Source organism: Labeo rohita, chromosome 15 (assembly GCF_022985175.1).
Source record: "Labeo rohita strain BAU-BD-2019 chromosome 15, IGBB_LRoh.1.0, whole genome shotgun sequence".
Lineage (NCBI taxonomy): Eukaryota > Metazoa > Chordata > Actinopteri > Cypriniformes > Cyprinidae > Labeo > Labeo rohita.
In genome coordinates this window covers 12,514,130-12,529,538 of record NC_066883.1, presented here as the reverse complement: position 1 = coordinate 12,529,538, position 15,409 = coordinate 12,514,130, and the positions used below count along the sequence as shown (strand labels likewise).

The following is a 15,409-nucleotide window of genomic DNA, read 5'->3' as shown; positions in this document are numbered from 1 at the left end:
CTTTAGACCGGTCCATTCAAGACTCTCTGTGTTAGACCAAACAAGTCGTATGCTATGAGCAGGTTTTGTGATTTACTTTGTTGTTTAGCTATTGGCGTGTAATTTGGTTGGGTAGCATGAAAGTTACTACTCTGATAACATCTCTCAAGGAAGTGCAATCAGTGTCTTTGATGCTCACTTGGAATAGCTAACATTCTAATCATTAAAATGCTACAATGTTCCTTCTCAGATCAACAATTTTTTTCCCCCCAACTTTCCCTGCTGAAAAAAAAAAAACATCACAGAAATTCAAATGGTTTCCACTACAGATACCATTACAAACTGTACAAACCATCGACTTTTAAAACCATTAAATAATGGTTTCGTGTAGTGTGTTTTGAGACATACTCCACTAGGATTTAGTGGTTTTAACAAGCCACCAATAGAAGGCGACCAATTACCATTAGAGACCAACAGGCACCATTACAATTTCCATTAAAATCAATTCCCATTATAACCTGTAAAGCGATTACCAATTCTGTGATGTTTTCTATTGTTTTCTCAGCAAGGTTGTGACTCCACAATGTTATTACGCAAAGTTGATTTCTAATGGTCTCTTTGCAAAAAACATGCCCTTATCAGATATAGTTTATCAAAGCTATTACTGAGGTATTGCATTTTAGGGTGTGTTCACACTTTCGGTTTGTTTTGTTCATTTGGTCTGGACCAAAAAGGAAAATGACACATTTGGTCCTGGTCTGCTTAGCGTTCACACTGGCATTTTTGACAGTGAACCTAAAGATAATGAACCTAAAGGCGTAGTGATGCATTCACAATAAGATTCGGGATCAGGTTGAATGACGTATATTTCTTGACGGGACTTACCGAATAACGCTTAAAGTCAAATACACCTAATGCCGTTTGCTGGACTAAGCACTCTCATTGTTCTGTGTACATATGATTTTATTGTCACCACCTGCAAACTCACAAAGAGCTCATAAAAGGCACTTTACTTCCTGGTTACTCCACGTTTGCCCTCTGCTCACTTGTTTTGGATAAGCCTCTTGTTCCCTTCCTGAAATCATCGCATAGCGTCGCATCTTGTCATTACATCCTGTTTTTGGTTTGTTTAGAACTATTTGGTTTGTGTTGCATTCATATTTCACTCCAACCGCACCAAAGTTCATTTGGAAGTGGACCGAGACCCATCTTTTTAGCAGCCTCGGTCCGCTTGTTTGGTGCGCACCAGAGCTTGAATGGCAGCGTTCATGGACCGCACTAACAGAGCAATCGCACCAGAGTTCATTTTAATCAAACCAAACATATGTGAACACACCCTTAAGCCTTGTACGGTGTTCATATTTTTGTTACTTAGCTAGTGTTCATGGGTCTAATTCAACACAATTAAAAAATGTATGTTAAAATACTCAACAGATTTTATTTCATCCCAATTACAAGCGATATAAACAGAATGTATGACTGATATTAGCCCTTTTCCTTTGTTAGATCACATTTCTGAATTAAAGTGTTACAGCCTTGTGCAGAAGCACACAACTCACACTTACACTCACGCTCTCACAGACTCTCTCTCACACACATACTCACACATACACATACTAATAGCAGGCCCAGACAATAGAGGGACAGAGTGAAGTTACACAGGACCTAAAATTTCCACTCTTTTATTAGCCCCGGGTCCAGTGGACCCGAACATCCTGTATGTAACATAAGTGTGTAGGGGGGGTGTACAGTGGTCACTGAAAATTTGTTCTGATGTATGTTCTTCACAGAAAATGAGCCAAGGCCAATGAGTACACTGTAAAAAATAAAAAACACTATTTGTTAAGTCAGCTTAAAATAATTTGTTACCCTGTTGCCTTAAAATTTTAAGTTCAGTCAACTCAAATATGTTTAGTCAACTTGAAATGTTAAGTTGTACTAAGTAACAACTTAGATATTTGTGTTTGCTAAACTTAACAGATGGGTAAGTAACCCAGCTGCCTTAAAATTTTAAGTTGATTCAAATCTAATATCTAAGTTGTCACTAATTTAACAACTTTTTTTGAGTTGACTGAACGTAAAATTTTAAGGCAGCCAGGTTACAAATTATTTTGTTAACTCAACAAATTGTTTTTTACAGTGTATGAGCTTGAAAAAAAGAATTTATCGTATCGTTTTTCTTTTGACAAAAAGTGAAAATGGGTCCCACAGACCCAAACACCATACAAGGGTAAAAGTCATCATGAAAGCAAAATAATAACCCAATATGCTCTTGGTTATAAATGGTGCTGTTGTAGGTGATTTTATTGAACGTTAACCCTGATAGCACACATACATCACAGAGACGTCTATTTGACGTCTGCATTTACATCTGGAAGTCATATTTTTTTAGAAATACGTCTATAGTTAGTTTCCTATCAGATATCAAATAGACGTCTATTAGATGTCTTTTAGATGTTTATGATTTAGAACTGATGTAAAACTGACATCTTACAGACCTCTATCAGATGTTTGCACACAGCAGATGTTTTCCAGATCAAGTGATCTTTAACATATCTTGTAGACGTACATGTGCTATCTGGGAACTGTAATGCAAGCAGCTACAGGCAGACATAAGATTCATTTGAAAGAAACAAAGCCAGGTTTTAGTTATGTCACATTTATTTTCCATGGAAAACATGGATAGCAGTCGGCAACCAAAACATTCATACACATGGTACCATAAACAAGAGTGTTTATAGAGTAGGATCAATTTAAATGCAATCATAAAATGTATAAATCTAAAAGTAGATTACCCTGATAGTGTTATCGTGGCGGCAATAAAGTACATAAAGAACAGAGGCCACTTCCTTATGTGTGGCTGTAAGGAGCGCAACAGTGACCAACCGCTTTGTAAGTCCTTGGTTCCAGAAGTATTTTCCCAAAGCATTTTCCCACTCAGAGTTAATTTTTTTTTTTTAAATATCAAATAATAATGCAACAGAAAATAAAATAAAGAAGCATTTAAAATAATTGAACCAAACATTCCAGCTTAAAGAAAAAAATAATAAAACAAAATAGAATTTGGAATGAACTGCACACTATAAATACAAAGTTACTGTTTAAGTGGGAATTTGGCAGTTAAAATATTGATTCTACAGAAATCCTAACTGTACAGAAAGAATTTTAATTTTGAGTGATATGTTGGGAAAACTAATGGGATTTTTACTTCCTGAACCCTACTGTTGCGCTCTGTCATTTGTGGCATATCTCTGAATGACTCTGATTGGGCTTCTGAATAATGAGAAGCAAATTCAACATCTCATTGGCTGATCATCTCCATCACTGCTGGTTAAACAGAAGGACACATAGCCAAAGAATTTTGTACAAGAGTTTTTACAACATGGCACGTTAGTGTTGATCAAATCAAACGTAAAGAGACCGCAATAGGGATTAGCAAGAGATCACAAGTGCAATGCACTGTATGGCATACAAAGGTAATGCGGTTCTGTGACTTTCTGTGACTAACAGTACACAAGAATTCACTTAACACCATCCATTTCCTGTTTCAAAGGCAAGATTGTGTTAACCAGGACAGAAGAGTCAATTACACTTTAATTTTTGGCCATCAAAACGATCATAAGGTGGAGGTACAAGTAGGTTCAGTTACAGACTGAACACTTCAGCAAGATGGGACCACTTGGAGTGGGTGTAAATGGCCAGAGGCCTACTATAAAACCGCCTTTGTGACCTCAGACACGGAGGTTAAACAAACAAAAAGGGGCTTAATCACCAGTGTTAGCATGCTAGCATCATTAACGTGGTCACATAATTTTCTATTCATGCATTTATGCATTATTTAGGTAGAAGACATGGGTAAATAAATAGAAACTGTGAAACTGTATTTGGTTATAAAAGTAAAAGCAGTAGATGATTTTTAAAACCATAAACCGAGGGTTTTGGCTGCGGAAGAGGTCAACAGTGTTGTTCACTATCCAGTTGAGCCATTTCAAATGTTCATACTGTACAGTCGGGGTTGTTCACCGGAGCGCAGTTTAAACATTGTCCCAGGTTTTGTTATGGAGGGACTAAGTAGCAATGTTTCCATCTAAAGTTGCAAATTCGACTGGAATATTGCATAAAACGTTTGCAAATAAAATACCATGTGTTCCAGAGAACAAAATAGTCACTTCTTGGGAAACTGGTGCAAAGTATCAGTAATAAAATATTAAAAGTTGCCAAAACCATAGAAGCCAGGGACTCTTTTTTCCTTTGTAATAACTTGCGCCATACGCTATATGCGTTTTCATGTTATCTTGCATTAGGCGGAAGCTTTATGTTTGGGAAGACAATCATGTGAGATAATTCTGGGAGATAATTATACCAAATCTTGACAGACTTCAGATATTTTAAAATGACGAAACGATATTTTAGATGATGTGCAACGAAACTGGTCCGCTGGCTAGTCCAGTTATCCAGTCACACAACATGCTGAGGCACTTTTTTGTTGCGCAACCAAGAATTTATTCGCAAATGCATTATAGTCTGTGCATATTTTCTCAAATTTTAAAGGGGTCATCGGATGCCCTTTTCTTTAGGGTCTTAATGAAAAGTCTATATCATGCTTTGGTTTAAATTTCTTAGTGGTAGGGTAAAAAACATCCTTTTTACCTTGTCGAAATCAGCCCTGTTTACAGCAACCTGTTTTGTTGTATGTCCCTTTAAATGCTAATGAGCTCTGCTCACCCCGCCCCTCTCTTCCATGGGGTGATGGGCAGCACTGTTTACTTAAGCCGCAGAACTTGCTAAATAGCACATTATTAGGAAAGATGACTTGCAAAGATTCATAAAAAAACCTTCTTCTATAGGTGAAGCTGAATCATGAATGATTTGCATAAACATAGACTCATTTAGGTAGATCCAGGGGTGCAATACCTTCAAAAACAAACGTAGTTCACTGCATCTTCAGCAGCTCAGATGTCGGTAAATGAGTAAATGAGGATTGCTATGTTCATAACTACATCCATCAACAAAACACCTCAATCCTTTAGGAGCCATTCTTGTCTACACCTGCATCAAAGTCGACACAATGGCGGACTGTTACAGCTCACTCAGGGCAGGTCTAAGGTAAGACGGCCGTGTCAATCAACTATCGTGGGAGTGGCCTTGGCCTGTGTGATGTCACATAGACAAGAAACTGAGAATGGCTTCATTTGAGAAAGGGGATATTATTTATAGAGATGAAAAAGAACACTGGGTGGATTTTTATCATTATAGGGTAGATGTGTACACACCCTGCCAACACACATTTATGTTCAAACAACATGTAAAAGTGAATTTTGCATCCGATGACCCCTTTAAGACTTTACGCACAACTTTTATGTAATTTCCATCTAGTGTTTATGCAACATACCAAAATTTGCATGAAATACGTGGATGGAAACAGCTAATAAGGTCCTCTATGCCTGCTCAATGGCCCCAGGGTGGACAATCTTTATCATGGGTCCTGTGACTTTTAGTGACGGCCCTCCATACAGTAAACTTTGGTTACTGGGAAGCTAGCTGCACCTTCTGCAACCATTCACATTGTCCTTACAGTAGCAACAATGTCCTTTGTTGATCCACTTGACGAGCGTGATGCTAAACAAGAGTTTATCACGTTGTTCATGCCTCAGAAGATCAGTTGCTACTGAATGCAGATATATTTCTTCCACCACGACTTTGAGAGCATTTTCATTTTATCAGCAGTACTGTGGACTTTTCGTTCTCGCCTGGCTCTTCGGTCAGAGTGTCGGAGCCCGACAGAGATAGCGGCGTCAAACACCTCCTTAAGGTTTTTCTGTGTGAGAGAGGAGCATTCTATGTAGGCAACCGCTCCTATTTTGTCCGCCAGGGTGCGGGCATCCTCTTCCAGGACGGGTCGCTCTCGACGCCGCGCCAGTTCGATGAGGACCTTGACGTCTTGCCGTAGGTCGCACTGCGTGCCCACCAACAGCACGGGTGTGAGCGGACAACGGCGGCGGATCTCCGGCACCCATTTTTCACCGATGTTCTGGAAGGATGCGGGGCTGACGACGCTGAAGCACAGGAGGAGGACGTCGGTCCGCGTGTAGCAGAAGTGACGCAACTTATCGAATTCGTCCTGAGAGTGAAAAAGAGAAAAGTGCATCGTTACTGAGGGTTTCGTAACACGAGGCCTCATGAAGCCTTCTCAAAAATCATTTGCGGGATTCCAAATTGTTATTTGAAATAATAAAACTTTTAACTAGCTCTTGGGGTGTTTTATAATTCCCTGAAGCAATTAAGTGAAATTATAGGTTGGCGCTCACAAAGAACATTGCATGTGGAACACGCAGTGCACGCTTTAATCTTTTAAACTCGGCCAAAGTTTTCAACTCTGGCACACCCTGTGCCTGCACAGTGAATTGAAAGTATAAATCTGTTGAGCTGTTGAGCAGGGCCTCCACACAACTTTGAGAACACCAATTAAGCTTGAGAGATAAGAACACCAAACCTTTTTAATGTCTATGCTACGTCTGCTTTTCGTTATGAAACAATAAGATTTAGATGAAATGTGAGACATGATAAAAGAAAAATCTGGGTAAATCTATACTGCTAACAAATATACAATGTTGTAAGTAAATAAATAAATGCTGCTGAAATGCTATTTTTTATATTGTTATATTTACTTGTACATATTTAAGGTTATCACATATTAATCTTACTGAATGCACATGAATTTGTGCTTTTGAATCTACTTTAATTTATGTTTGTTAGTGTAATTGTTATTTTACTGCATGTAGAAATTATACAACAAGTAAACTGCAGTTCAAAAGTTGGGAATCAGTAAGATTTTTGATGTTTTTTTAAAGACATTTCTGATGCTCATCAACAGCATTTATTGATCAAAAATACAGAGAAAAAATGTAATTGTAAAATATTATTGCAATTTAAAATAACAGTTTTTAAATTTAATACACTTTAAAATACAATTTATTCTGTGATGCAAAGCTAAATTTTCAGCAGCCATTACTCAAGTCTTCAGTGTCACACATATATTTCCTTCAGAAATTGTTGTAATATGATTTATTATCAATGTTGGGAAAAGTTGTGCTGCTTTTTCATTTATTTATTTATTTATTTATTTGTTAAAAAAAATAATAAAATAAGTTGTTATAACAACAAACACTACTATTCAAAAGTTTGGGGTCAGTAAATGTATTTCTTTTTTGAAAGAAATTTCAAATATTAATTTTCAATATTTTATTTAGCAATAATGTGTTAAATTGATAAAACGTGATAGTAAAAACTTTCTATTTTAAAAAAAGATTTCTATTTAAATAAATGCTGTTCTTTTGAACTTTTTGTTCATCAAAGAATTCCCGAAAAAGTATCACATTTACAAAAAAATATTAAGTAGCAAAACTGTTATATAATCTATAAGCATATTAAATAATTTCTGAAGGATCATGTGACACTGAAGACTGGAGTAATGGCTAATGACAATTTAGCTTGCATCAAAGGATATTAAAATAGAAAACAGTTATTTTAAATTGTAATAATATTTTGCAATATTACTGTTTTTCCTAAATAAATGCAACAGCATTAACACTTGATACTGTATAATTTCAGTTTTACAGTAATATGCTTCAGCCATATATATATATATATATAGTCATATCACCCAGCCCAACAATTATCACTTAATTATGTCATTAAAAAGCACTTAATATCACTCAGACGATGATTTACTGGCGCACAGATGTCGCCTGAAGGACTTTATCAATATCAAACAATGCCTGTTTTCTTTTGTTGACACAGACACCTGCACAACATAATGGAAGTACATCCAAACAGGCTGAAAGCAGTAGACTTTTGTCATACCAGCCTTTGTTTCTCCACTTTGGGCAAAGTGCATTTGTTCTTTCTCTTTGAAATCTATATGAAAGCCTGCCGTACTATGACTGGAAAACTGAATTCTTATCTTCCCGTGTTTGCCTGAGCTTGCCTCTGCATGGTTGTGTAAAGGGATTATTAGTTATGTACAAAGAGGGTAGAGTCATTTATTTGTTAACTCATGTAATGCATGACAAAGGAGTGTCAGTTTCTGAGGTTCAAAGCCTTAAACATAACCCTACAATGAGACAATATAATATTCCAGTGTGGAAATCAAAATGAATGTACAGCCAGGGGCCTTTTCAAATTATGTTCAGCGATATGTGAAGGTAGTTACACAACTGCAGAGTGAAAACAATCAGTGCTGAAAAACATTTGGCATCAGAAACATCACTTGGAGGCAAAACCGCTGGTTACACAGTACCCTGTCCAAGCCTGCATGGCTCAGAAAGCAAGAGGGAGATCCAATGACTAAAGTGCCAATAGCTTGAGGATTGTTCTTTTCGCTCTTTTTACGATTTCCTCACAGCATGACGTCCCCATTCTAATTGCTAAGATTTTGTTGTGCAATCACTTTGTGTTCCAATTTCCAAATCATGGTTCCAGAGAGTGACAGAAACGCCAACTCCAAACAAAAAGATCTAATTAGATCTAACATAGTTCTCTGGGGTTGATTTGAAATGAATAGAAATCAACATTATGCAATGAGCATCAGATAGTTGTGTTATGAAACTAGGAGGACGCAAGTGGTGCAGGACTCTTACCTGTCCTGCGGTGTCACAAAGCTGCAGTCTGACTGGTTGTCCGTCCACCTGTACGACCGCTGGAAAAAAAAAAAAAAAAAAAAAAAAGAGGGAAAGGATGAGTCATTTTACTGCCAACACACACCTGTTTCCATTTAGTCACCTGACAATGTGAACAAACACAACTTCACTGGACTTTATGCACTTAAATGAACGATTTAAGCTTTTTTTAAAGAGGTTTTAACATTTACAAGTTTATTTTAATATTTAATTACAGAGCTAAGATGTACACTTTCTCTTACACACACACACACACACACACACATAATATAAATATAAATATATATATTTTTTAATTTTCAAATATCTTTTTGTAATAAAATCGTAATATAAGACAATAATAATAATAATAATAATAATAATAATAATACTGATTAATATTGTTTTTTTATTACTTTTATTTTCAGTGTGTAATTTTTTGTAATTAATCTCAAATAATAATAATAATAATAATAATAATAACTATTATTCTTATTATCCTTTTATTATCTATGTAATAATAATAATCATAATTGACAATAATAATAATAATAGTCATAATAATAATGTGTAATAAAATAATCATAATAACTGTTTATCATTATAATTAATAGTCAAATCATTATTAATAATAAAAATAAAATTATTATTATCACTATCATTATTTCAGTCTGTAAAGTAATAATCTAATATAAACAAAGGATCTTTAATAATAACAATGATAGCAGTTATGCTTATTATTCTTATTCTATAACAACAACAATAATAATAATAATATTTTTTTAAATATTACTGTGTAATAAAATTACTTTATTATTTCTATTATTTTATTTAATTATTTTTAATAATAATAAAATCATTAGTATTAACAATAAAAGTTTTTTTTTTTTTTTCAAACAACAGTCTGTGAAGTAAAAATCATAATATAAACAAAGGCTATTTAATAATAATAATAACAATGATAATTATTCTTATTATCCTTAATTTATAATAATAATAATAATAATAATAACAATAATAATAATAATATTAGTGTGTAATAAAATAATCTTAATGTCTTTTTATTATTGTTATTATTATTATTGTTGTTATTATTATTATTACTACATTTTATACAGCCCCATTAACAAGTTAATCAACAGCCAAGATATAATTGAGGCTAGTGCAGCTCAAACAGCTCAGCATTTCACACTTTGCATGTTCAAATGACTGTACATGCTGTTAAAACCTGTGAGAATGTTTGTTCCAACATGCCACGGTAAAGTGATCTCGTGAAACACAGTAACACTGAGGCCCTGGCGATGGTTTGCCACTTCAAAGTGTTCTGCCCGTCAAGCGCCTATTGTGTAATTGTCTCCAAATCCCCGTCATATGATCTGCCTTTAATTCAGCCCCTTCCCCCTCAAAGTGGCACCTGTTGAATTGCGTAACTGCGCTCAAATCAGTGCCGAGATTTCTGATCTGCTTCCATGGAGAGAGTGAGTGTGACATCATCACAGGCTCCAGCACACAATATCTGCTTACAGATTCAAACAAATGGACCCAACGGATTTTAGGGGCCAGATTTTCAGGTCAGGCATTTTTGCGTAAGGGCTTTCTAATTACAAAGACATGCTTGTGGGATCTGACCACTGACTGGCTCTTGTTTGAGGTCCATTCACAAATTATGAAACACTTCTTTGATTGAAAACTGTTATAGTACTACGAAATGAGACTAAAGCGCCGCTTTAGGCTCCACTGAAAATGTATGGGACTAAAAATGTAACGTTACGGGCCCAAGTTTGGACAACTGCATTGCTACTTTTTGTCAACACAACCAGATATTTATAAAAACTAATAAAATCAGTAATCAAATTCAGTCTTGAATTTCGTGGTCAAACATTAATTGCGTCCATGCTCATACCAGTTACGAATTCAACATCACACAGGCTTTATTTTAGTTTAAACGCCTGACATGTTAGTGATAAACTTCATTTATGGTTTCTTTGCTAAAACACCTGTTTGAACTTGTGGAAAACTCATACATCCACTGAAAATCACTTTAAAATTAGAGGTTTATGCAAAAAGGTAAACGTCACTTACAAAACTGTTGGAAAAGTGAAGTTGTTTCTGTGAAAATCTCGCTGCAACGCGCTATTACGAATTCCAAGACTCACCTGAGAAGTCGTCAAACGCTGTCGGGACGTATTTCGTTGGATATCCATTGGTTGTGTAGCTGACAATGAGGCTGGTTTTTCCCACAGCTCCGTCCCCGAGAAACACGCACTTCAACAGGCGTCCCTGGCAGTCTGAAGGCCGGGGGGATCTGGGTTTGTGTGGCGGCACCGGAGGCGCCATCAGGTTACTGTAATCCATGACGCGCTGCTCGACCGGACCGCAGGTGAATCGCACACTCCTGATGGAGTGACCCAGGAAAAAACCATCAATAAGAGCACTCTATAACGACTGGGCTCTACGAGCACTGCGTAAATGCGCTTGATCCGGTGCAGTGCGCGCAAACCGTCAAAAAAACTCAGTATCTCCACAGAAACTACAGTCTGGCAGCATCTACAACAGCTGGGTGAGAAGTGAGAGAGGCAGCTTTTATAGTCAACCTTCATTTGACTAGCTCCTCCCTTCTCACGTGGCTGCTTCAGCATATTCATGAACGCTTGTCCCACTAGAAACAACAGCAAGTTTGTGTGTTAAAAACGAATAATTAGGATGTTGGTACTTTAGCTTCAGAGTAGCTCTCCTATTTTAACAGTTTTATATGACACTGGCTCTTTTTGCTATAATGTCATACATTTTAAATAAATGTGTTATTTATTGCAAGCATAAGCAGTCATATTAAATAGTGGCTTCGTAGCATTTTAACTTTGATGAAAGGTAATGTTTTCTTTTTGTTCAATGCATCTTTTTATTTTCACAAAAATTATTTTAAGATTAAAACACTGCAAAGGTTCTTTCGAGGTCTGAGAGCACCTGTTCTACTTTAAGGGATTTGTAAACTTAGTTACATTAAAAAGTCATTTTAAATATTAATCTAACAGGAAAATGTGCAAATTCTGAATGTTAAATGTGGCTAACAAAAAAAGGTTGATTATAAAAAAAATAAATAAACAAATAAATAAAACGTTGCGTTTCTAAAATATAACAGATCAGTTTTTGTTAAACTGAGCAGTTAATATTTACACACTTTAATAATAATTTGTATTAGACGTTAGGAGTAGAATTGCATAATGTGCTGTTATTTTACATCTGATTGATCACATTTACCTTCTGCGTTTGGCGACTTGGTATTAAACTGAGCTTTTCTGCCACCTAGTGGTCAATATTTACAATTGTGCTACTTATAATTTATTTTGAGAAATTAATGCACAATAAGTATACATATTTTGAAACGAAGTGATGCCACGTAACGGACAAACAATATCATTAAGTACTTTTTACTTGAGTCTATGAGTCTATATATAGATGTAGTAAATATATGTTAGTAAAACATAGCATATATTACATACCAGTCAAAAGTTGTTGAACATAAGATTTTTAATGTTTTTCTTTAAAGAAGTCTCTTCTGCTCACCAAGCCTGCATTTATTTGATCCAAAGTAGAGCAAAAACAGTAACATTTTGAAATATCTTTGCTATTTAAAATAACTGATTTCTGTTTGAATATATTTTAAAATGTAATGCATTACTTCAGTCACATAATCCTTCAGAAATCATTTAGATTTGCTGCTGAAAAAACATCTATTATTATTATTATTATTATTATGTTGAAAAAAGCTGAGTAGAATGTTTTCAGGTTTCTTTGATGAATAGAAAGCTCAGAAGAACAGCATTTATCTGAAATAGAAACCTTTTGTAACATTTTAAATGCCTTTATCATCACTGATCAATTGATCAATTTAAAGCATCCTTGCTAAATAAAAGTATTAATTTCTATAACTGAATCCAAGCTTTTAAATGGTATATATAATGTTACAAAAGCTTTTTATTTCAGATAAATGCTGATCTTTGGATCTTTCTATTCTTCAAAGAATCCTGAAAAACATGTACTCAACTGTTTTAAATATTGATAATAATAATAAAAAAAACTATTTTAAATAGTAAAAATATTTTTAAAAATTACTGTTTTGCTTTGGATCAAATAAATGCAGGCTTGGTGAACAGAAGAGACTTCTTTAGAAAACCTTTGACTGATAGCATACTCTGTATATGTAATAGAAGATGATTGCTATTGAGTCACCATTTGGAATGTAGAATGTATCATTGAAATTGATTACTTGTCCAGTTAAGGCTTCATATCTGCTGTAATTGGTATCATCACTTTAAACCATACTATCAGGTGATAAGCACTGAAAAGGATTTTATGGTCAGATGAAAGGCAGGGGTCAGAGGAAAGTTGCACTTAAAGACAGGACATTTCTGGGTAAAGTACAGCAGTCAGCTGTGACCTCATCTGAACAAACTCCAGAAGTGATTACAATATTCTAATCTGACTCTAACCTGTTCAGTTTAGTGATGTACTAAAATTGAATTAAACTGACTGTATGAAACCAGAGCTATATATTCAAAAGACATAGTTTGTTATTGAACTGTATGAGAAAGAACGATTCTGCTTAAATAAATGCAAAACCAATTGTGTTTCTGAAGTCACATTTGTCTGTAGCTCAGTGGTGAGGACATTAGGTAATGCATGTTTTCCTGCAGCAAGCCTGACACAAGCCAACATGGACACAAGACAGTATATAAGTTTTATGATATTTTTATGATGTGTTTTTAAAGGCAACCCTTGATTGGCTTAATATAATGTAATGATGTATCTTACCTAAATATGTAGCAGTAAAACCATAAAATATTTAGGCTACATTATTTTAAAAAATCAATATTTTTTTGTACATATTTTAAATAATGGAGGGCGCCATTATTTCGATGATAAAAAATAGTTGCACTTCGTGAGCTATTGACTGACACAACCTGTTACTACTTTTTTACTTCATCACAGCCCTGCTGAAAAAGAAAAGAATGGCTAGACCCAGCCTAGGCTGGTTGGCTGGTCTTAGCTGGTTTAAGCTGGAAATAGCTGGTTTTAGCTGGTTGTTCCAGCTGATCTCCCAGTCTGACCAGCTAAGACCAACCTGGCCAGCTAAGGAAGTGGCCAAAACCCCTCTAATACCAGCCTGCTGACCAGCTATGACCAGGCTGGCTGACCAGCTAAAACCAGCCAACCAGCTTAGGCTGGTTTTAGCTGTTTTTTGTTTGTTTGTTTCAGCAGGGAATGTGGTCATCGTATCAGTATTTTATATTCTGAGCTGTGTTGCGGTAAATATAGCAACAGGTAGCACCAGTAGCTCACTGAGTGCAACCATTTTAGATCATTTAAATGATGATGCTCTGTACATTCCAAAATATGCATAAAATGATGTGTGTGTGTGTGTGTGTGTGTGTTTTAAATAACGTAACCCTTTCATAGGTTTTCTACTACATTGTGGTATTCTCCATAATGGAGCTAGGGTGATGGGCAGGAGAAGAACTGTTGAATAAAGTCATTGTTTTTGTATTCTTTGCACACTAAAAGTAGTCTCATAGCTTAGTAAAATTACATATGAACCACTGATGACACATGAACTATTTTAATGATGTGCTTACTGCATTTCTGTGTCTTGACCATGGTAGGAACTTGCTGTCTATGGAGGGTCAGAGAGCTCTCGGATTTGATCTTAATTTGTGTTCTGAAGACGAACAAAGGTCTTAAAGGTTTGGAATGACATGAGGGTGAGTAATTAGAGGTGCAATAGGTGATTGTCTTCAGAAACATTTTTTGTTATGCTGGTTGAAAGTCTCTTCACATCCCTATAGCAAGAAATGTTCGTCCAATCAAAATGTTGACCTGAGTTGGATGTATGCTTGTGTACATTTTACCTCGCTCGTTCCCCATGTATGTGGACGAGTGTGTCGGCGTGTGAGGCGGTTTAAATTAACTCGGGGAAAATCCGCCATCTTCTCATCTCCCGTGCATTATTAGCACCACGCAGTTTTCCTGTCTGAGTTGGTGAACATTTCAACTCGGTGTTACAATGTATTGTAGTAATGTTGTCTCTGGTCGTCTAGTCTGTGTGCGTAGGGCGCGTCGCTTTGGACAACGATTTGCAGGGAGGGTGGGACATTCACTTTTAGTGCTATCAGGCTAAAGTTTGCATTTTGCATCTCCTATTGTACCTTAAATGACAGAAATTAAATTTTTGGAGAAAATGGTGAACTATCCCTTTAAGTATGAAAGCCCCAAGCAGTCACTATCATGACATGCACAAAGTGATGGTCCAAAAATTGTAATCCTGTCTTGTGTGTTCCAGTTTTTGTATATGCTTTTGGCCTAAAACAAAGTATCAGCATCCACTCAGGCCTGTGTCTAAACCTTTTAAGACTTAAAGGCTTCCTGATATTAACAGGAAGAGTGCAGAGGGAAGAAGGTTATTATATGGATAGTCCTCATTGTAAAATGGCCCATTTTTTAATGGCCTGTGGAAACACTGTAGTATTATTGCATTCAGAGCCTTTATTCAAAAGGGCAACCTGTAATTGGTGAATCTAGTAGACCGTTAGCAGTCATACACATGCTTTCCCCCTATTCTTTTATTATGATTTTACCAGATAGTAATATTCAAAGTCATTCACTATTTTAGCTAGAGGTTATCGTAACAAATGTAAAGACTATTTGCAAAAACCAAATAAATGCTAGCCTGTTCAGAGTGTTGTTGTTAGCTGTTAGCATGTGGCTATTCACTTGAA

General features: G+C 35.7%; 1 protein-coding gene across 1 annotated transcript; it reads right to left on the bottom strand.

Annotated features, from left to right (window-relative positions):
- Positions 1-5,451: 5,451 nt before the first annotated feature.
- rhoub (ras homolog family member Ub) lies at positions 5,452-11,176 on the bottom strand. Its single transcript, XM_051129854.1, has 3 exons — positions 10,793-11,176; positions 8,619-8,677; positions 5,452-6,100 (listed from the first exon to the last, which is right to left on the bottom strand). The coding sequence occupies exons 1-3, from the start codon at positions 10,989-10,991 to the stop codon at positions 5,645-5,647; spliced, it is 714 nt and encodes a 237-aa protein (XP_050985811.1). The 5' UTR covers positions 10,992-11,176; the 3' UTR covers positions 5,452-5,644.
- Between the last annotated feature and the right edge of the window lie 4,233 nt (positions 11,177-15,409).